General features: G+C 37.5%; 1 protein-coding gene across 2 annotated transcripts in view; it reads left to right on the top strand.

Annotated features, from left to right (window-relative positions):
- Positions 1-23,010, top strand: part of RAPH1 (Ras association (RalGDS/AF-6) and pleckstrin homology domains 1) — a 51,497-nt gene that overhangs the window by 11,903 nt on the left and 16,584 nt on the right. For both annotated transcript variants that reach the window (XM_021707130.1, XM_021707129.1), the window contains exons 4-6: positions 7,305-7,385; positions 13,676-13,750; positions 22,213-22,290. In XM_021707130.1, coding sequence (XP_021562805.1) covers positions 7,305-7,385; positions 13,676-13,750; positions 22,213-22,290 — 234 coding nt within the window. The remainder of the gene's footprint in view (positions 1-7,304; positions 7,386-13,675; positions 13,751-22,212; positions 22,291-23,010) is intronic.

Genomic DNA, 23,010 nt, shown 5'->3' with positions numbered 1-23,010 from the left:
GAGCCTTTGTACTTACTCCTGCCTGGATGCCCTTCCCAATTACCCCAGTTACCATCCCTTGCCTTCAGTGATTTGCTCAAATGTCACTTTCTCAATGAGGCCTTTTTTGATCATGATATCTAAAAATCAAACTCCTTTTCCTCTGCCCTACGGTTACTTTTTATTTCCTTTTTCTGCTTTACTTTTCTCTTTAGTGCTTATCCCCTTTTAACATACCATATATTTTATTTTGTTCCTTTGTCTCCTCCCACTTGAATATAAGCTACATCAGAGATTTCTCTTTTCTTTGATTCCAGATGTATCCTTAACATCTAGAATAGTATTTGGCTTATAAGAAGCACTGAAATATTTGAGCAAGTCTATGCATGTTTCAGTCTGCCATTTTAATCCTAGAAGCTTTCACTCTCAAGTTATCAGCAGTTGTTTTCTTTCAAAGGAGTGAATGGAGTGCCACAAGTGAAGTAACGTGTGAAAACTCCTTAATAGTGAAACTTTTTCCACAACTAAGTTCTCTAGAGGCAGTGATTATACTTAACTGTTTGAGAGAAACTCAGGATAGAATAGTTGTTTTTACCAAAGTTTTATGATCCAAATGCCAGTAAGAAACATCCATTTGAGATTGGTATTTTTTAATCTTGGGAACATGGGTAGTCGCTGCCCATTTGAATGTAGTACTGTGGCTCGTCTTTCAGCCTCTTTACTCTCTGAAAGCCACCAGGGACAGGCACAGTACAATTTTACATCAGAAAATGTCTGTGTTTTTTCCTTACCTTTTGGTAAAATATTGTCCTTCTAGTTGATATCTCATTTAAGCCTTTGGTGGGTGCATTATTCCAACAAAACCAAGACTAAAGAGATTAAGTGGGTCAAATAACTGAGAAATATGTATTTGAGTTCCAAAATATAACAATTGCTTCCTGATTTTCATAGAAATCTTTAAAGTGTAGCTGATTGTTTAAAATGATTTTTTTCTGAGTGTCAAAGAATAAAAATATTCTCCATGGAGATACATAAAATGAATTGTAGAATAACTTCAGTCAGTATTCTTATGAAGCCTATCAACAATAATCATTTGCTGTGTTTTTAAAATTAGAATTCGTTGTAGTTGAAATAAATTCTGATAAAGGCTCTTTATTTCTCAACCATTGTGAAATATATTGTTAACTGATAAAACAGTTAACAATATAAGCTTAACAGTTTGCACATTTAAATGATAATTGCACATAAATTTCATATGGACTAGGTTTTACTGATTAAAGGTGTATGTTAAAATGTACCCCTATTTTTCTGGTGGGATTTAAACTTTAATGATCCTTTAAATTTGGAATTTTGCACATAAAAATATGTTTTTTAAAGTGGAAATACTTTTCAAAGCTATTACTGTAGTTTATAGCAGATTCAGAAGCTTTCTTCCTCATCATAATATGCATAATACAAGATCAAGTTTTCATAAGATTCAGCAAAACCTTTTCCAAATTTAAGGGAATAGGTACAGATGAAAAAAGAGGCTGAAGGTATGGTGCAAACCATGGGGAAAGTCTAGTTCACATAAATATTTTTCAAACACACGCCCTCCCAATTTACACTGACACAGCACCTGATTCTTATTTGTGTTTTTTCTTGGGAATTCGTGCAATTGTTCTATAGAAGTAAAAGGCTTCTTAATTTGGTTTTAGGTCTGTTTTGTTTTAGGTTTGTGGAGGGCAAGAGTAGCAATATATTCATCTATATTTAAAGTTAGGGGTTATAAAATATAAAATAAACAGTTTGAAAAGCATTCAATCTTTTACTGGCTATATACAATCAAGGAAAGGAGAGAGGAGTAAAGAGGAAAGGAAAAAATATGGAAAATAATAGCAGTAACTATGGTGAATGTGTATTCTATGTTAGACATTGCGTTTTACATGTCTTAGCACACTGACTTTGCACAACACCTTGTGGAGTAGGTACCATTACCCCTATTTTTGCAATGGAAGGAACTGAGACCGAGAGTAGTTAAATAACTTGCCCAAGGGTTTGAGCCCAAACAGACTGGTTGTAGAATTCACGCCACCATATCCTGCTGCTTGTCACAGAATTGAAGGAGAATCAAGACACAAGTAGACTGGTTGGTGCTCTCCCAGCCAGACCTAGATACAGAACTACAGGGGCAAGAGAGGAAAAGACAAAGAGATTAATGCAGTAACATCCCCATCTTGTGGTGTTTTAGTATATTTATGAATATAATATAAGCTACAATTTAACAACTCTAAACAAGTTTAAGCTTAAATAAAATTCAGGTGAGGGCTGGTAGTTTCTGACTCTTACAATAGCAATAATGTTATTATCATTCATTTAGTTATAGCAACTTTTGGAGACATGTTATTATTATCCCTAGTTTACCCATGAGATAACAGGTTAAATGACGGGCCCAGAATCGCACTGCTGGTAAATGGCCAACCTGGGCTTGAACCCAGGCACCCCAGCCCTGGGGTCTGCATTCTTAACCATCATGGTATGCTTATTTTCAACATATACTTATGAAAAACACATATCCTTGTCAGTAAAGATGATTGAAATCTCTATTGAAACACTAATGACTGGTCATAAGTCTCCGCTTCTTTTTTCCAGTGGCAGTGCACAAGTATTATTAGCTTTAGTGGGGCTTGGTGGCTCAGCCTGTAATCCCGCGCCTTTGAGAGGCTGAGGTGAGTGGATTGCCTGAGCCCGAAGGCTCGAGACCCGCCTGGGCAGGCGAGAACTCATCTCTACAATAAATCAAAAAAGTAGCTGGGTGTGGTAGCGCACGCCTGTAGCTCCAGCTACATGGAAGGCTGAGGTGGAAGGATCCTCGGAGCCCAGCAGGTCGAGGCTGCGGTGGCCGGGAGCGGCCACTGCACTCCAGTCTGGGCGACAGAGTGAGACTCCAACTCAAAAAAAAAAAAAAGAAAGTATTAGCTTTCACAAGGAAGTGTTTTATTTGTAACCACGACATTGGTACAAGGCCATTTCTTAATTGGGTTTGGCTCCTATGTTCAGATCAATGCTTTTCAACATGTGCCCTCCTACCACAGGGACTCCAGCTTGTAAATGGTACTTTGTTTTAACATGTTACAGATTCAGTACAAGAAAGTGATGGCCCGCAATTTACTTTGCAGAGATTTGTGAAGAGTTTTTGAAAGGTTGATAGAGAATTTGGTAACTTGGTCACACAAATGAAAGTTTTTGGAACTGAGAAAGTTTAGAGCAAAATTTATGGGGAAAATTGAGCCTCAAATTCATTTTTCTTATGTTTTGAGCACATCTTTTTGATTTATAAAAATAGTGATAAAGAGTAGACAAAGATTAGACTTGGCAGGTAATTTTTAGTAAGAAACTACTTAAGTATTTTATATAATTGGGACTTAATTAACATTAAATAAACTATATTATTCCAAAATCCCTTTGGATCCATGTTAATGTAGCAAAATAAGTTTTAATCTGTTTATACATGTTCTATTTTGTATTTTTGTCACTTTACATGTATCCTTTTTTGGTAACGGTGTACTGAATTTTAATAACTATACAATATTCCATCATACTGTTTTCCATGGTACACAGGCAGTCATCTCTTGTTGAATACTTTAGATTTTCAAAAAATTTAACCAGTAAACATTGCGCAAAATTGAGTCTAGAGAGAACAGATTTTTTTTTTAATCTTTTAATTTTGAAATAACGTCAAGCTTAAATAAATTTGAAAGAACAGGACAAGGAACTCAAGAAGCTCATTAACCAGACTCACTGATTTTTTTTACATTTTGCCACATTTACTTTATTCTATATCTGCATTTTTTTCCTAAACTATTTGAGAATTGGCTACATTTATCATGCCCTTGTAGCACTTAATACAGTGAGCCCCTACATGCGAACCTTCAAGTTGCACAAATTTGAGTTCACATGTCTAATCACGTAAGTTAGTTCATGTGTCTGGTGAACATTGTCTACAAGTGGTTGTGCTTTTGTGTACTTTACAGTGTTGTATAAGGTACAGTAGTACAGTATCTTTATTTCAAGCCCAGGATGTCCGGAAGCAAGCATAAAAGCAGTGGCGTTGTAGCTGGTACTGCTAAGAGGCACCAAGCGATAATGATGGGAAACAAAAGTGAAAATAATTGAAAGAATGGAACAAGGCAAAAAGATAGTAGTTTTTTTGTTGTTTTTTTTTTAGTTCGAGTCTCACTCTGTCGCCCAGACTCGAGTGCAGTGGCCGCTCCCGGCCACCGCAGCCTCGACATGCTGGGCTCCGGGGATCCTTCCGCCTCAACCTTCCGAGTAGCCGGCATTGCAGGCGCGCGCTACCATGCCTGGCTAATTTTTTTTTATTTATTGTAGAGATGAGGTCTCGCCTGCCCAGGCGTGTCTCGAACCCGCGGGCTCAGGCAATCCACTCACCTCAGCCTCCCAAAGGTGCGGGATTACAGGCTGATCCACCGAGCTCGACGTTTCTTGTTCTTATCACATGAATCATTTAACCATTCTAAAGAACAAGGACAAGATCATGGAACATGTGAAGTCTGCTATGCCAGTGCTGTCGACAATAATATTGAAGAAATCTGGAAAAATGATGGAGGAGTTGGAGAAACTTCTCACTGTGTGGATGCAGGATCAGTTTCAGCATCGAGTCCCACTCAGGTTAATGCTGATTCAAGAGCAAGCTAAAAGCCTTTATGAAGACTTGAAGAAGAAACAGTAAAGAGTCAGAGGGTGCATTTTTAAATGCTAGCCATGGCTGATTTCATCGGTTCAGTTAGAGCCAACCTTCAGAATGTAAAAGTAAGTGGCAAGGCGGCGAGTGCATATATGGTAGCTGCCTGGGAATTTCCTGAAACACTCTGAGAAATTATTGAAGGTGTGTATTTACCAGAGCAGGTTTTTAATGTGGATGAGATAGGACTGTACAGGAAGAGGATACCAGGCCAAAGTTACATCAGTAAGGAAGAAAAGTTGATGCCAGACTATAAAGCAGTAAAGGATAGGCTAGCTCTGTCTTTTGGTGCCAATGCTTCTGCTATGAAGCTGAAGCCTCTTTTATCATTCAGAGAATCCATGAGCCCTTAAATACACAATCAAGGGCTTTTTTCCCAGTTGTGTGGTAGAAGTAACCCCAAAGTTTGGATTACACAGGCCATTTTCCAGGGTTGATTTTTCCACTACTTTATCCCAGAGTTAGAGATACATTGCTTGGAGAAAGACAATGCACTCAACATTCTTTTGCTGCTCTACAGTGCTCTGGGCCAATCCCCATTCATGGACAACTTTCATCCCAACATCAAATTAGTTCATCTGCCACCAAATACTGTATCACTCATCCAAACTATGGACCAGGGAATTACAGCAATTTTCAAAAAATTTTATTTACATCATACTTTTTGTCAGGCAGTAAAGGTGAGTGATGAATCAGGAACGACCTTGCAATAATTTTGGAAGGACTGTAACATCTACAAGGCCATAAAAAACACTGACTTTGCTTGTATGAGGTTACAGCTGTCACCATGAGTGGGGTTTGGAAGAACCTTTGCCCACAGTTTACTCACAAATTTCAGTTTGCTTGTGAATTTGAGAAGGTAGATGAGGAGTTCAAAGAGGTCTTCAGCAACTTAATGACCCTCAGAAAGAAGCTGGAGATAGATCTACAAGAGGACAAATTAATTGAACTCCTTTCCATGCAACATGAGGAGCTTACTAATGAAGACCTGATGGAATTTTAGGCTCAGAGTAAGGACGAAGAGAGACAGGAAGAAGAAGAACCAAAGAGATTCACATGCAGGGAATGGTAAGGGAATTTTCTTTATTTGAAGAGGCACTATTTTGGGGGCATAGGACCCGAATGTAGAACAGTACACAAAGATTGTAGCAGCTGTTCAGAATGCAAGCCAGTGCTGCCATGCCGTCTATGACAAGAAAAAAAGAGCTACTACACAGACATCCTGAATCATCTTTTTCAAGAGTGTAGATAGAATTAAATTCAGTAAGGAACCAGAGCCTGTGCCATCAACATCAGGCGTGAGTGACATTGCAGCTTGCCCTCCGTCTCCTGTTGCTGACAATCCTTCAGGTCTACCATCTCCCACCTCCTGTCCCTCCTCCAGTCAGTAACTCTTCTTGCCTGTTCACTCAATGTCAGCCCCTGTACTCTAGCTGTTATACTGTGCTGTACCTCTATACTTTTCAAGGTACTGTACTGTAAGATTAAAAATGTTTCCTTTATTTTTTGTTTGCTATGTATTTGTGTTAAAAGTATTATAAACCTATTACAGTACAGTACTATATAGCTGATTGTGTTAGTTGGGTACCTAGTCTAACTTTGTTGGACTTACGAATGGACTTTCAGAACAACTCATCTATATGTAGGGACTTAGTACTTCAGTCTCTGTTTCCTAAGAACAAGGATATTGGCAATAAAGATTTAACAGGCTTTCTGTTTATGTAGTCATTGAAACAGTGCTGCAGAATATGTTTAATGAGAAGACAGGAGGAAAAGCAAAAACTGTCTTGATCTGGCCAAGTATGTGACATGAAGCCTGAGCAGAAATCATAAGTTCTTCATACATTCCATAAAGATATGAGTGCCTAGGCACAGTGCTGAACTGTAAGGGATAAAACTGTGAACATAAAACACAGCATCCTTATCAGGTTATAATTCAGAGTATGAGGTGGAGTGCTACAGATACATTTGAGTCTCAGAGACTGAGAGATCCAGAACATGCTGAGCTTTGGAGGGGGAAACAGAGCACACTTATTCATACAGAACTAGAGGGAAGGATGAGAATATGGGTGTAGTTACAGGATGCACTCTAGTGATAAAGATTCTTATGGAAGATGCATGTGATTTTCTTAGTCATGGAAAGAAATGAGGGCGTATAAAGAGAGGGAGGAGGAAAGCGAGAAGCTTGGAGAACATGGAGACTTGGAACAGGCATTGAGAAGATGACTTAGCAGAGTGAGGGAAGAAGATAAAGAGTGCTACCAAATTTGGTCAGGCACAGTGAGGTCTGCCAGCACGAATTGGTGTTGGATGTAATGTTTCTGCATAGTTCTTCCACAGAACTAGACTCTCAGAGGGGAATGAGATTATCCTTAAATTATCAAGGGTTAGGATCATCTGGTGCTTATCTTTTTACTTGTTGCATAAAAAAATGAACAGTAATTGCATGCAACTTTTCATTACTATTTTGTTTCATTATTCTTTCATTTCAGTGATCTTTTTCTCTTCCTGCACGGTAATAAGAGTTGCTGCCCTTTCACCTCCTTTACCTATCATTTTCTTCCCTCCTGCATCTTCACAGCATGCTATTTCTCTGAGATGTTCCAGCAAGCAGGCCAAGCATCATATTGACTTCACAGAAGAACAGGCTGAACTGACACCTGTAAGTTCTATAAACATTTCATGAGACTACTTAGATATCAGTGAGGAAGAATGCATTCATTAGAACTCTACATGATGAAGCCTTGTCATATACCCTTAATTTTTCAAATAAAAATTAAGCTAAAGTTAAAAATAAATTAGCAAAAACAGGCCGGGCATGGTGGCTCACACCTGTAATCCCAGCACTTTGGGAGGCCAAAGTGGGAGGATCACTTGAGACCAGGAGTTTGAGACCAGACTGGGCAAAATAGTGAGACCCAGTCTCTACAAAAAATAAAAATAAAATATTAGTGGGTTGTGGTGGCACACACTTATATTCTCAGCTACTTGGGAGGCTGAGACAGAAGAATTGCCTAAGCCCAGGAGGTCGAGGCTTTGGTGATTTGTGATTGTGCCACTGTATTCTAGACTGGGTAGCCAAATAAGATTCCAGCCCCCTCCCAACCCCCTCCCCAAAAAAACTTAGCAAGAACAAGTAAGCAGCATTATGAATATTAATACTCATGGAAAGATCATATAAGTGGTAGTGTATCTGATGTAAAGAGTTTTTTGTTGGAACCTGAAACCACGTGCTTTCTTTGTTACTTTAAAGCTATGACCTTTTTAAATTTCTTAAGAGATTTAGCTGTTCTTCAGAATGGGGATATCAAGTAGAATGATTCTTCTGCACAATGCTTAACTGTGAAAACCTAGTTCCTTTCTTCAAAAATGTATTCTCTGGTCAGTGACTGACAAATCTGGATGCTTGAGAGCTACACTGACCCATGTGGTAACCATTTATGTACTTAAAATGCAGCTAATGCAAATTGAGATGGGCTATAAGGTTAAAATACACACTGGATTTCAAAGATTTAGTTCAAAAAAAAGAATGTAAAAAAATCTCATCAATATTTTTGTGTTATTAAAATTATATTTTGGATATTTCTGGTTAAATAAAATATATGAATATTTCATTGTCTTCTTTCTATACTGTTTAAAATTAATGTGGCTATTAGAAAATTTTAAATTACATTTGTGATTTGTATTATATTTGCACTAGACAGTGCTGCTTCAGTTATCTATGAAGCATTGAAAAATCCCACCTAAATCCCTGAAACACACTCAGCTGAATCAGATTTCTCCTAGCCTTCCTCTTCTCTCTCCCTTCCTCCCTCTCCTTTAAAAATACCGGAAATACTGGTAGTAACCCAGAAAATTGATTTCACAACCCACTAATAGGTTATATCTCCCAGAGTGAAAATACTTCTCCAACTTCAGCTCTGGTTCCACCTCCACCATTCTTAAGCATCAGCCATACTTGATATAATACTTGCATTATCATCTATTTATTTCTCCTGCCCAAGCAGCAGCTATCAATTCTTTCAGTTCCAGCACCTTCTTTTTATAAAAATTTATATAGCACCATCTTTACTATTCCAAATGAAGTTCATAGAGAATATAACCTACTTACCTATTTTTATATGAATCTAATATCTTAACACCTAATATGAAGGAGATATAACCAAAAAGTAATTTATAATAAAAATATTTATTTCAGTGGGTAAATGCTTGACCACCACTATTAAAAGGCATAAAGAAAAACAGTCAGACCGTGTACTTACTCATATAATCAAAAACTTTAGATTTAAGAGAAGTGAAAAGCTCAGAAACCAGAAGTCTTTTTTTTTTTTTTTTTACAAAAATACAGGGAAAAGAGCAGAATTAAAACATGTTTTAGATACAACATACTTGCATATGGTAAGAGAGAAAGGGAAATAAGTTTAGCTGAAGTAGGGAGATGTACTAAGACAATTTGTAGTCCAGTAGAAAAAAATGGGAGCATACAAAATCTTGTAAATAAGATGAATTTGTTACTAAGTAGTAACAGAATTATTCCCAGCATAATAATGTGGGATGAGGTAGTGATAAAATTGTTTTGCCATCTGATTTTTTTACAATGTAGATTTTTTCATTGTGCTATTAATATTTTAGGTGTGACGGAAAACATGAAATTTTTTAAAACCATCTTTATTAATGACGTTCATTTCATGTGTTTTCACTCACTTAATATTATTTAACTCTCAATTCTTGTTAAAGGAATTCCAGGTCTCTTCTGTCATTTACTTGCATATGACAGAGTGCACACTGATACTACCAGTTGTGGTCCTGGCATCTTTTCCTTCCCTTCTATTTAGATTTCTACTGATGAAGTGATTTCCCAACATTATGTACAGCTTTTTGTAAATTCTGAACCGAAAAAAGTACGGACTTTCTCAATTTAGTTCCCAGGGTAATAGCATTCCTGGAAAATTCATGGAATATTAAATTTTTCCAAACATACTTTTTATACGTAAAATGGAATTAGGTTCTTAGCTCAGATTGTTATAAAATAAGATTTCCCATCTATATGATTTTCTGTATAAGGACATTAAAAAATCATGTGGGAAGTGGGACTCTGTTGTTATTATGTGACATTGTTCCATGCTTGTGAGGCATATGGTATTTATGACTTCTCTCCCAATAAATACCAGTAATTCTTCCTCTCCTCTTCCTTGTGACAGTCCAAAAGTTTCTCAACATTTTCTGAAATTTCTCCTTGAGGGCAGCACCACCCTCTGTTAAGAAACACTAGTCTCAGATACCGCTATTTGCTCTCTCTACCCCGCTAACCCCAGTCATCCTCCAGCACTTTAAGGCTTTCAGAATTATTTTATCTACCCCCTAATTTCTGAGTTAGGTACTCACCTCCTGCTTGCTTATGTACCACTTGCCATACTGTATGGTAGTTGCCAGTGGGCCTGTGTCTCCCTGTCAGACTCTAAATTCTGTGAGGACAAGAAATGCCTATCTTGGTCAACTTTGACTCCTTAGGGTTGGCATGATTCCAGGCTCAAAACTGGAGCCTAATAAATAGTTGAGTAGATGAAAGGAAGAGGAAAAGTGGGAGAGAGAAAGAAAATAAACCAATAAAATGGATTAAAAGTAAGCCTCTGACTGCATTTATAGAGGTTAAAAAAAAAAAAAAATATATATATATATATAAGAAGGCCTTATTTAGCAACTTATCCCAAGACTGAAGGCTGCCCAGGCTGAAGAGCAGTGGCTCAATCATAGCTCACTTGCGCCTCGAACTCCTGGGCTCTAGTGATCCTCTCACCTCAGCCTCCCCAGTATCCGAGATAATAGGTGTATACTGCTACGCCTGGCTAATTTTTCTTTTTATGTTTCTTAAAGAGATGGGGTCTCACTGTGTTACCCAGGATGGTCTTGAACTTCTGACCTCAAGTGATCCTCCCACCTTAGCCTCCCAAGTAGCTGAGATTATAGGCATGAACCATCATGCCCAGCGAAGATAGATGAAGGTATTTGTTGAAGGAATGAGTTTGCTGCTTCTGATTTCTAGATGTTCATTCTTTCTGCTACAAATACCTGTGGTTTAGATAGTAAGATGCTGAGGACCGGGCTTGGTGGCTCAGCCTATAATTCCAGCATTTTGGGAGGCTGAGGTGAGTGGATTGCTTGACCCCACAAGTTTGAGACTAGCCCGGGCAACTTGGCAAAATCTCATCTCTACAATAAATAAAAAATTAGCCAGGCGTGGCAGCGCATGCCTATAGTTGCAGCTACTTGGAAGACTGAGGCAGAAGGATCACCAGAGCCCAGCAGGTTGACGCTGGGGTGGCCGTGAGTGTACCACTGCACTCTAGCCTAGGCGACAGAGTGAGACTCCAACTCAAAAAAAAAAGATGCTGGAGATCTGCCTTCTTTCCTGCTGATGACTAAGCTGTGAATAGTTATATGACCATTCAAGCAGGATGTAGTTTATGATCATGTTTAGCTTTTGTTGTGGTCTCCTTTTTTGGATATGGCATATTTGGGGGTCACCAGCCATAATGATTACTCTCTTTTTATTTTTTATATTTTAAGCTTTTTAAATATTTTTAAATGGGCCAGTCCTGGTAGCTAATGCCTATAATTCCAGCACTTTGGGAGGCCAACACAGGAGAATCACTTGAGGCCTGGAGTTCAAGACTAGCCTGATTAACATAGCCCGGGCAACTTGGCAAAACCTCATCTCTACAATAAATAAAAAATTAGCCAGGCATGGCAGCGCATGCCTGTAGTTGCAGCTACTTGGAAGGCTGAGGCAGAAGGATCACCAGAGCCCAGCAGGTTGACGCTGGGGTGGCCGTGAGTGTACCACTGCACTCTAGTCTAGGCCCCATGTCTATTAAAATAAATAAATACTATATGTACATATATGTGAATAACTTCTACTTCTGAACCTTTAAACAAATACACCTAAATATCATTGCCTCATTGTTTTGGTGGCCTGAGGCAGATTTTTCTTGTTAATACTTGAAATATGATTATCTTAATATAGGGGAAAGTAACTTTTTGAAATACATGTTATATATGTTTTACGTAGTATTTGTATAACAATACATTTTTCCCCATTACATGTGAATAGCCAAAAATGAGTGGGAATAAGAGCAATGAAAATTACAGTTTTCTTCTTTAATTGTGCTTTTCACTTTTTTCGCTTCCCAATATTCTCCTTGGTCTTGACTGATGGTTAGCCTCAAACTAAATTGAATATTCAGAAATTTCTTCTTACCTGGTGTTTTTATGGATGAAGCAACCAAGTCACTTTTAAGAGAACTATACCTTCTAAGTAAATAAGGAGCTAGGAATCATTTTCTGTTCTTGTTATTGTTTGACCTTGTTAGTTCTAATCTTGGTGTATACATCCAAAATGGTTTTTAACCTTAGGTTTGTTCATTTGATTCTCTAGGGAGTGGTGAGAGGGGCAGGCTTACAAGTTCACCTTCCTTGAATTAAAACACAACTTTAAAAATGAAGGCAATGAAATACCATGTGGCAAGCTCAACATAGTTTAGATATGAGCAAAGATTAAGTAAACATTATCTTTTATGACAATGTTTCTAATCTTGAAGTAGTGTGTTTTACCATCTATGACCATGTCCTTTCTAAGAGTGGATGCTGCTTTAGTATTTTTTTTTTGCATGATTCTTTCCCAATAATTTGTCAAGAATAACTTGAAATATAGTTAGATTTATATACTATATAACATTATAGAATATTTTCTATAATATTATTTTATATGGTGATTAGTAACTGCAAAGTATTAAAATCACCAGGCACAGTGGCTCAATTCTGTAATCCCAGCACTGTGGGAGTCCAAGGTGGGAGGATTGCTTGAGTCCAGGAATTTGAGACAAGCCTGGGCAACATAGTGAGACCTTGTCTCTACAAAACAACAATAAATTAGCTGGGTATAGTGGTGCATGCCTGTAATCCCAATGACTCAGGAGGCTGAGGTGAAAGGATTACTTGAGCCCAGGAGGTTGAGGCTGTGGTGAGCTGTGATTGTGCCACACCGCACCCTAGCCTGGGCGGCAGAGTAAGACTCTGACTGAAAATAAGTAAACAAACACTAATTTTGAATTTTTTTAGGGATAGGCAAGTCTGAATTATATATCAAAGCAGCTGCAATTTAAGGATAAATACATTTGCACAATTTACCTTACAACATTACTAAAAAGTCATTAAGGAGGAAAATGATAGGAACTGTTTTACTCAGAAATCATTGTAATGAAAATGTAACTTGAATTTAAATTTAATCAGTTTAACTGTACAGCACTTCTTAATATTTTGTTCATGTCATTAATTTGCTGTGCAAGCCTTTTACTGTGTAACATAGTCCTGTTACTATTCTGTTATAATGAGTAGATTGATAAAATTGTACTGGAAACAGCTGTATTCAATAGGAAAAGTATTTTTCCTCTTGGTACAGCTCTCATTGAATTGATTAGAAATACCTGCAGAAATTTCTAAAAATGATGTAGTCTATTCTCATCAGAGTGTACTATTTGAAGCTCTGTAGGTCTTATGTAGGCTTTAACTAGGGAGGGAAGTGGTCAGCTGTTGGTGTCTGCCATGTCCTCAGTGCATGTATTGTGCTGTGTGCACAGCGCTCATGAACACTGACCAAGAAGGCAGGCAGGCTCTGTGCTCTGCCCATTTTCCCAAAGCTCAGGGGCTCAACCAGAGTCCACTGGGACATGCCTACGGACATAAACAATGTTTTTGCCTGCCTCCCTTGTCCTTTCCTTTTCCTTTAAAAAAAAAATTTCTTTGTGAACATATATCATTTAGTTTTAGGGGAAAGATGAGATTAATTATAGAGATTCATTCTTGCTTTGTCTGCTTTATATTTTAAACATGTAAAACCTCCACTGACTTCTGTTATTGCCTTTTTTTGTTTTTCTCTCTCTTTTTCTGCACAAGCATTCCTATCTGGACAGGGAAACCTCCCTCCTTCTGAGAAACATTGCAGGAAAGCCTTCTCATTTGCTGACCAAGGTGATACTTCTGTCCACATGCATGTAACTATGGTACTGCCTTGTAGGTAGAATATAATTTCTGTTTTTGATTTGCTCTCAGATTATTGCTTTCTTACTTCAGCACCTTTGTCCTTAATAGAGTTACTTTTTCTCTTACTAAGGGTAATTGTTTACTGATCTTAATGAGTATCCAACAATATTGAGAGTAGAAAATATTTTCAGTAATTTTCACTAGATTTTTAAACTTTTGTAAACGCCTGGTAGTCTTCCCAAGTATGTTGCACTTTTTCTAGCTTAATACTGTATTGTATTTTAAAGTCTGAAAATATTGCTTTAATATTAGCTTTTATAATGGTTATCCATACTGTGAGTTTCTTTAGCAAACTTTTCTTCCTAGTTCTTTTAATATTACACTTCCGCCGGGCTCGGTGGCTCAGCCTGTAATCCCACGCCTTTGGGAGGCTGAGGTGAGTGGATTGCCTGAGCCCGCGGGTTCGATACCTACCTGGGCAGCGAGACCTCATCTCTACATAAATCAAAAAATCAGCTGGGTGTGGTAGCGTGCACCTGTAGTTCCGGCTACTTGGAAGGCTGAGGCGGAAGGATCATTGGAGCCCAGCAGGTCAAGGCCGGGAGCGGCCACTGCACTCCAGTCTGGGCGACAGAGTGAGACTCCAACTCAAAAAAAATAATATTACACTTCCTCGTTTAAATTAGACATTTACATATATAAACAGAATCTTAATTTATGTTGGTCACATTGGAAGAGGAAGCTGTAATTTTAATTTATCAATCTCTGCCCTCTAAATGGTTTTAATCAGTCCAGCTAGATTTTCATTGGGCTGATATTTTATACCAATTTAAAATATTTTAACCATTGTCATCATTAACTAGGGAAGAATAGAATAGAGAAACTGAATCACTTTCTACTTCTTTTCAAGACATGTTTTTATTTCATTAGCTTACTTAAGTAATGTTAATTCTAGAGTGTCAGTCTTGCTTGTAGTTTCTGAAAAATATACATAGTAACTAAGGATAATGTCTCTAAGTCATTATTATTGTATGAGGTTTGTTTGTTTCTTTCTAACCTTGTAAACTTATGAAAGAAGATAATAGAGTAAAATTAAAGTTTCCCCTCAAGAAGCAGCTCTTTAAAAAGACCATTTAACAAAGTCAGCAGTGGGACCCTTTCTTTTGCCTGAGTTTCTCTCCTTAAAGCAGATCCATCACTGGAAGTAGAAGCTTAAAAGATCAAGGAAGTATAAATGTCTAAGCAGGACATTATAGCCACGTATTTTATAACTATGGCAGAGCAGTTCTTTCTGTTTCCTCAGCCCTCTTCTCTTTCTGTCTCTCTGGATTTCATGCTTATATCTGCAGCCAGGATCTCTATTCTAGATAGATCTCTTCTGAGAGCACCTTTCCAGATAACTGTTGGGTATTTCCTGGAATATCCTCAGCATCTTTCAAGCACCTTGCACCCTGCAGGTATCTAGCTTCCTTACCCACTCTGTGTGGCCCCACAAGCTATACTCATCTTCTCTAGACATTTCCATTTCTGTGTAGGGTGCTGCCATTCTCCTGATTGCCCAGCCTTGAGCCCTGTGGTTATCCTTGGCACCTTTCTTCTCGTTTAATATCTCAGATCCTGAACAAAGCATGTCATAATCTGCAGAATTTATTGAGTGCACCCTTCATCACATTCCCACTGCCACCACCTAGCTTCAGGCTCTCTCTCACTTCTTGTTGGAGCTGTTACAGTTGTCTCTACTCTCCTTGTACCTCTCCAGTCCATTCCATACATGGCTATCATTTTGCCATTCTCATTGCTTATTTATTCATCAGTGTTTGTGAAGCCATGAACTGCACTGGGTGCTTGGATACAACATTGTATAAAATGGACATACTCCCTACTCCCAGGAACTCACAGTCTGCTTATAACAGTGCTATTACACATTGACAAACAAGTATGTAAAAACATCCCAAGTCATGTGAAGTGCCGTGATGGAAACAAAGGAGTAGAGAATGCTGTAGGAAAGACCAGGGGGACATGTCATTTAGATGGTGATCTCAGAAAGACCATTCTAAGGTGACTTTTAACTAAAGCCTGAAGAATGCAGCGAAGCCAGGCTGAGGGTGAAGGGTGCTTCCATGTAAAAAGCCAAGGGAGAAAAGAGCCCGGTATGTTTGGAAAGCTGAAAAAAGATGTTTCTGCCAAAGCCACCATTGCTGAGTGAAGTTACAAGTGTTCTGGTTTGGGTTTAGAGAGATAGGCAGGAGCTGGGTCACTCAGGCCATGCTGAGGCACTTTTGTTTTTTTCCAAATGTAGCCAGGAACTGTTGAGAAGAAAAACTTCATTCATCCATTCAACAAATATTTACTATGTGCCAGACAATGGTTTATGGCCCTGGAGACATAGCAGTGAACAAAACAAAGTCCCTACCACAGGGAGAGTTATTTTTACAAGTTTTGGATAAATGTGGTCAGCAATTTCTCACTTCCCTGTGGCCAAAGACAATGCTACTGACTGCAGTCTCAGAGCCGTGTTCGCCTGCATCTTTTCCCATTACCCAAATGGTGACCTTGGTGTGTGTGGCCAGCTTCTGAATCTGTCTCCTGTATACCACCCTGCTTATATGCAACAAGAGATTTGAGCAGGAATGGGATTCCGTAGCACAGGATCTTAACATTTAGGATGGGGTGGGGCATGAACCCAAGGAGGTAACAGAAGTTCCTAGGCAGCCCAAGCATAGGAGCCTTTCAGATGACCCTTAGTTCCAGTGCAGATATCAGAACCCTCGCTACCAGTGCAGCACACCTGGCTATGCTAAAGTGATGTGTACCTCTTACATACCAACTGGGCAGACTGGCTTCCCTAATCCAAAGAGCACAGTGTCCCAGGCCCTCATTCCACCTCTGATGTATCTGATGAAAACAGAAGAGCCTACACTTCCACATAAGGACAGTGTCGTACCTGGTAGTTAGTATACTATAGGATGAACATAGTGGCACATAGGCCATATCAGCAGGGAGTGGGAATTTTATTGTAGAAATGAGTTCTCGCCAAGTTGTCTGGGCTGGTCTCAAACCTGTAGGCTCAGATAATCCTCTCACGTCAGCCTCCCAAAGTGCTAGGTGTGAACCACCATGCCTGGCTGGCTAGTTGCATTTATTGAAAAAAAAAAAAATCCGTGTATAAGTGGAAAGTGGACACTCCTAGCTCAAACCTGTGTTGTTCAAGGGTCAACTGTAATTGTTACTGTGATAATTTTGGTTCTAAGCAGTGTTATATAATAGAGCATTTAATAAGCATTAAACTGTTTAGATCACTCCAAGTTCTGTTTGAATCATTTTAATTTACATAATTTTTAATTGTTGTGATCTATGAAAGAAACTAAAATCTGAAGAAAATGTTAATCACTCTTTGGCCCCTGAATTTCAACTGGGTTTGTTCTGAACCCATAAAGCCTTAATTTCTCAGCTGAAGGAGTTCACTAGCCATCTCTTAGCAACTGCAACTCTTTCTGTAAGTATTCTGATTTTTATACCATAGAGAATGTTCTAACGCTTTGTAACCACAGCATTGACTTTCATTTAATCATAAGATCTTCACCCAGTTTTTGTCCTTCTTGTAAATTTGAGGAGGCTTGGCATTTGATGGTTATTGATAGCCACACAGGAGTTTTTCAGTAGAAAATGGGTTGTCTCTTGCTCTTTTAAGAGAAGGAGCAGGAGAGAAAGTTTAAGTTTTTATGTGAATGAGGTATCTTTTACTTACGTTTAGGACAGTTGTGAGACAACGTGAAGAAGGGGACAGTCAAAAAGATACAGGGAGGAAGATTAAAGGCCCGAGTTAGTCAGCAGAACTTGACATGAATGAAGCTTTGTCTTTTTATTAAACTTGGGCTGCAGACATTGAACATAAATTTGCATTGTCTTTATAAACTATTGGAGGTCTTGTCTTCTAACCACATCAGCAAATGTTGATTGATCTTTCCTGTAGCGTATAACACTCTATGAACTTAAGACAATTTTTTCCCAGGTTGTTAGGGTTAAAAGATTTGCTTATGGCTTAAATATAGTAGACACAAATAGAACTTTCTGAGGAAGAGCTTATTGCCCACAGGATGCATAAAATACTAGGAATCTTGCAATTTGTAATAAACATTTTCATTTCCAGTTTTGCTCTAGTGATGATATTCAGACTCTAGAAGAGATATCTTTATCAGTTTTGTTTCTTCAAAAAACTTTTAGCAAGGATTATCTTTTAATAAAAGTAAAGAATAAACTAAAATTTGCCTAGGTCGAAATTAAATTTGAATTTGATACTGTTGTAACACAGACCAATTTATGGACCTACAGAGACTAACATTTTGAGCAAACGAAAGAATAGCTGAATTTGAATTTGTTAAAGTATCCCCCACCTTGCTGCTTAATATAAAATTTTTTTATTAATGGTTAGGGAATCTAATTGCTGATTGTATGTTAATTGGTTGCACGAGTCCTTTTTATTTAATCCTTACAGCCATTGTGTCAACGTTTTTTCTGTTAGCCTGTGGAGCAGAAACTGATCTGTGAGTTTAAGCGAATCCTATAATTGAATGACTCTATGTCAATGCTTCAAAAGATAGCACTGGTTGTGTTCTGTGATATTTGGCAAATAATATTAATACTAAAATGAAATGGTAGTGTGAAAATACTGTTTTATTTTTATAACCACTATCAGAATTTAATATTTAAATTCTTAGATTCTTTTTAAATAGACTATTTTAGGGCAATTTTAGGTTCATGGTGAAATAGAGCATAAAGTTCATATCCCTCCACACACACAGCCTCTCCACTGGACATCCACACTACAGTGGTACATTTCGTAATGTTGATGAACCTGCCTTATACATCATTATCACCCAGAGCCCATATTTTACATTAGAGCTCTCTCTTGGTGTTGAACATTCTGTGGGTTTTGACAGGTACACGTAACATGTATGTATCCACCATTGCAGTATCATACAGAATAGTTTCACTGCCCCTCAAATCCTCTGTGCTCTCCCTAGTTCTTCCTCCTTCCTCCTCTCTGGCAACCTAACCTTTTTTTGTCACCATGGTTTTGACTCTTTCTGAGTGTCATATAGGTAGAATTACATACTAAATAGATTTTTTTTTTTTAATTTTTATTTTTTTTACTTGGAGTCTCACTCTGTCACCCAGACTGGAGTGCAATGACCACTCCTGGCCATTGCAGCCTTGACCTGCTGGGCTCCGGCGATCCTTCTGCCTTAGCCTTCCAAGTAGCTGGAACTACAGGCGCACGCTACCATGCCCGGCTAATTTTTGATTTATTGTACAGATGAGGTCTCGTCAAGTTGCCCAGGCGGGTCTCAAACCCACTCACTTCGGCCTTGCAAAGTGCTGGGATTACAGGCTGAGCCACCGAGCCCGGCCTAAATAGATGTTTAGATTGGCTTCTTTCACTTAGTGATATGCCTTTAAGGTTCCTTTATTTCTTTTCATGGCTTGATAGCTCATTTATTTTTAGTGCTGACTAATATTCCTTTGTCAGTACGCACCACACTTTATTTATCTGTTCTCTTACAGGGACACATCTTCATTGCTTCCAAATTTTGACAAATATGAATAAGGTTGTTATATAAGTTTTTGTCAACTTACGTTTCAATTTATTTGGGTAAATGCCAAGGGGCATGATTGCTAGATCCTGTGGTAAGCATGTATTTGGTGTGGTGAGAAACTGCCAGGTCGTCTTCCAGATTGTTCTGTTTTGCATCCTCATCAGGAAGAAATGAGAGTTCCTGTTGCTCCACATCCTCACCACCCTGCAGTGTTGTCAGGGTTGTGGGCTTTGGTAATTCTAATAGATGTGTAATGGTATCTTGTTTTTATTTGTAATTCCCTAATGACATGTTCAGCATCTTTTTACATGCTTATTTGCTGTCAGTTGATCTTCTTTGGTGAGGTGACTTTCCAGGTCTCTCACCTATTTTTTTTTAATCAGTTCATTTTCCTTGGGTTTTAAGAGCTCCCCTCCCCCATACACTTTGGATAGCAGTCCTTTATCAGATAGTCTTTTGCAGATATTTTTCTACCAATCTATGGGTTGTCTTATTCTCTTGAATACTCCTTTTTTTCTTAGAAATATTTTCAACTTTGAGGACATCTTCTAAGCTTTATACATTTTATGCCTACAGATTAATTGTAATATCATAAAGGATTTAGCCTTTTAGAAGTTTCATGTTTGTTTTCCAAATACACAAAATATTGATTCCACATAATGTTTTTCAGGGACATGAAGTGAAATTTGCAAGTATGCCATGGTAAATTTTCTTTCTCTGTAACAGCCATTCATGCCAATATAAAGATGTGGCAAATGAGCCATACACATCTTAAGATCATTATCCCATTGAGAAAAACACTCATACAACTTTACTTTCTTCTTTCTCTTTGCAAAAAACTGTCGAGAACCAATTTTATAAAAATAACTGGAAAATGCTAGTTCTTCAAATTCATTTATAGAGTAGTATTCTATTCATCAAAAATGCATGTAAGGGCCAGGGGCAGTGACTCACACCTATAATCCCAGCTCTTTGGGAGGCTGAGGCAGGAGGATCACTTGAGACCAACCTGGGTAACATGGTGAGTGCGAGATCTTGTCTCTATAGAAAATTATCCAGGCATGATGGTTTGCAACTATAGTCATCTGAGCCCAGGAGGTCAGTGCTGCAGTGAACTGCGATGCAGCCTGGGCCACAGATAAGACCCTGACTTTAAAAAAAAAAGAAAGAAAAGGCATATAGGATTTGATAATTTGGCTAATAGTTATTTTGTTTCTCTAAGACTCAGAATTCTAGAAACAGTGAGTTTTAATAACAGTAATTTAGTTTTCTCATTTTATAGCCTGCTTAATATTTAAGAAGAGAAACATTTTTATGTTAAAATGTAATCAACATGTTTTGTAATTATGTTATTTGTTTATTTGCATAGGGGGTAGTGAATTAGGATGATTTAATCTGTTAGAGGAATATAGCTATGAAATTATAAGAATTGAATCTCGATTTAGCGTTCTCTCTGTTGTTAAAGTTCTTTGTTTTCTGCCTAATTGGGTTTACAGATAGTATTTCCAGACCTTGGTTATGTTAATTCACTGGCTTCTTTCATTGAAAGGGATCAGATTTCTGGCAAGCAAGCCCACTGCCTTCCCTAACCACTGTCTTCTTCTCAGTTCCACAGAATAGTAAATACTAAGCTTGAAATGAGGGGAGACAGCCTAGAGTATAAAATGGAAAGAAAAGAGTTGACAAACAAGAAAGCGAACAGAATTTAGACGAACAGGGAATAATTCTACTAAATGAATTGAGTTTTTGTTTTTTGCTCTGGAAGCTTTAGCTTTTTAATGAAGAAGAACACATGTGGTTTTTAATCACAATCCAGAGAGAATCAAACTTGGCTGATATTATTTGGTTCTTCTTTTTTTAAAGGCTTAACTACTAAATAAAGGAATATATGAGATGGCAGATTACATTTTTTATATTTTTTCCAAAATAATCAAAAGCTTAGAAATAAACAATAAGCTTTCATAAACAAAGCTTTACTTACTTTTTAAAATTGGAGATTAATGCTACAGCTTATTATGGCCTATTGCTGGAAAGTACAAGTAAGTACCAGTATTGTAATACTATATGCTATTTTAGAAAAAAAGACAAATGGTTAAAGTGTACTCATTCTTTGCAATGTTTATTACTGTTTAAGATTTCTAAAGTAGAAGTTACTAAAAATTTTATTTGGAAAAACTATATTTAGCATTTCTAAAAATTGTCAGTAAAGTAATAGAAACATGAGTTGCTAATTATATTGTGTGATTTTCCAAAGCAGAGTTAAACTTAGGCTGTAGGTTGCCTCCTGTACTGGTGTTGGTATATTAGTAAGAATGTACCCTTTTTAAAAAAAATTTACTAAGGATTTTTATATAGTTGCAAATAAGTAGATAACTCTTTGTTGTTTTAAATGTTTTTATGATGATGATACATTTTCAGCATAACAGAATAAAATATTAATATGCAAAAGCTTGCCCATACTTTAGAGGGGGTATAAATTCAGAGTTGAGAGATTGTGCAAGTATATGAAAATTGGCAGCCCCAAAGATGGCCCTATATATTGATGTTTCCCCTGCCTCAAGATCTGAAGTTGATCTGCTTCAGATTGACAGGCTCAAATTTAATTAATTTACTACATTACAGATTTTTTTCTAGTCTTATTGTAACACATCGTCAAGTTCGGCATCTATACAAATATTCCTTTCTTTACAATATGTCTGCCCTTACTTTGTAAGCAGGGTTATTTTTTAAATGTGTGTAAAGTTATGTTCTTAATTAAATTTGTTGCCAGGAGCATCCTTAAGGATAAAAAAGATTTCTCAAATATTCTCATCATCTTAGCATCAGTTTATCTGAAATACCTTATGTCCACAGGAAGAACAGGCAGCAAAATTGAAAGCTGAGAAAATCAGAGTTGCCCTGGAGAAAATTAAAGAGGCACAAGTGAAAAAGGTGATTATGTGGACTTTTTCCTGGTTTGGGGTTTTTAAAATTAGTTTTATGGATTTATAAAGGATTGGCTTGTTTGTATAATGTACTTATAAGATAATGGAGACATTAAGTGATTTTCTTTCTAATAATGTATTTTTTCACATGTTGAATTTTTGTATGGGTAAAATGCATTATAAAATAAGTAATTTTCTGGGCGGGTATGATGGCTCACACTTGTAATCCCAGCACTTTGGGAAACTTTGTCAGGAGGACCAATTATGCCCAGAAATTCAAGACCAGCCTGGGCAACATAGCGAGATCTCAACTCAACAAAAAATTTAAAAATTAGCCATGCACAGTAGCACATGCCCATAGTCCTAGCTACTCAGGAGGCTGATGCAGGAAGATCACTTGAGCCCAGGAATTGGAAGTCTGCAGTGAACTGAGGTTATACCTCTACATTCCAGTCTGGGTAATAGAGTGAGACCCTGACTCAAATATAAAGAAATAATTCTCTGGTTCTGAATTCTCCTAAAAGAGTAAAACAAAATAATCATAACATTATCATTTTACCCGTTGTTACATTCTTTTAGAAATGCTTTGAATTTATGTAGATGGGTTATTTGATAACTGATTTTTTTGCCTCCTCCTTGCATAATAAAGTCATTATTTTAAATTTATATTTAAAGGCATTAATTCAAATTTTATTTAATATTGAAAGAAAACCTTTCTAGAATGCCA

This window comes from Carlito syrichta, unplaced genomic scaffold (assembly GCF_000164805.1).
Source record: "Carlito syrichta isolate Samal-C Ts95f unplaced genomic scaffold, Tarsius_syrichta-2.0.1 Scaffold316389, whole genome shotgun sequence".
NCBI classification, from domain to species: Eukaryota; Metazoa; Chordata; class Mammalia; order Primates; family Tarsiidae; genus Carlito; species Carlito syrichta.
Note: the sequence above shows the minus strand (reverse complement) of the source record. Positions and strands in the feature narration are given on the sequence as shown.